At 53.5% G+C, this 391-nt stretch overlaps 1 protein-coding gene across 1 annotated transcript in view; it reads left to right on the top strand.

Moving 5' to 3' along the window:
• Positions 1 to 295: 295 nt before the first annotated feature.
• Positions 296 to 391, top strand: part of MRPL10 (mitochondrial ribosomal protein L10) — a 10465-nt gene continuing 10369 nt past the window's right edge. Inside the window, exon 1 of the mRNA XM_015412450.1 lies at positions 296 to 360. Within this exon, the coding sequence (XP_015267936.1) occupies positions 321 to 360 (40 nt within the window). The 5' untranslated portion in view covers positions 296 to 320. The remainder of the gene's footprint in view (positions 361 to 391) is intronic.

Below are 391 nucleotides of genomic sequence, written 5' to 3'. Positions count from 1 at the left end.
AGGTGGGTGAGGGGGGGGGGATGCGTCCTCGTTGCTAGGACACAAGATGCTTCCTGTAAAGGGAGGGTTACAGTAGAATTCTATGTTGAATCACTGCAGTTTAAGTCCACTGAAATCAATACGACTGACAAATGCAATCTTCGGCAGGGCGACTCCAGTAAATCAGTGAGCGTGAAACCGGAATAATTCCGCATAGGACTGTCCTGTTCGTCTTACTGGAGCGTTGGTTCCTAGGCTTCTTTGCCTTTAAATCTCTCCCCTCCCACAAGGAAGGAGGACCTTTGCTTCCATCCCATAATGCTCTTCTTCCATGCTGCAAGATGGCTGCTGTCGGCTATGGCGCTGGGTTCTGCCGAGCTGGTAAGGCGACCTCCCCCCCCCCCCCCGGGGC

This window comes from Gekko japonicus, unplaced genomic scaffold, assembly GCF_001447785.1.
Source record: "Gekko japonicus isolate JY-2015 unplaced genomic scaffold, Gekko_japonicus_V1.1 scaffold8, whole genome shotgun sequence".
Taxonomy (NCBI): Eukaryota; Metazoa; Chordata; class Lepidosauria; order Squamata; family Gekkonidae; genus Gekko; species Gekko japonicus.
Note: the sequence above shows the minus strand (reverse complement) of the source record. Positions and strands in the feature narration are given on the sequence as shown.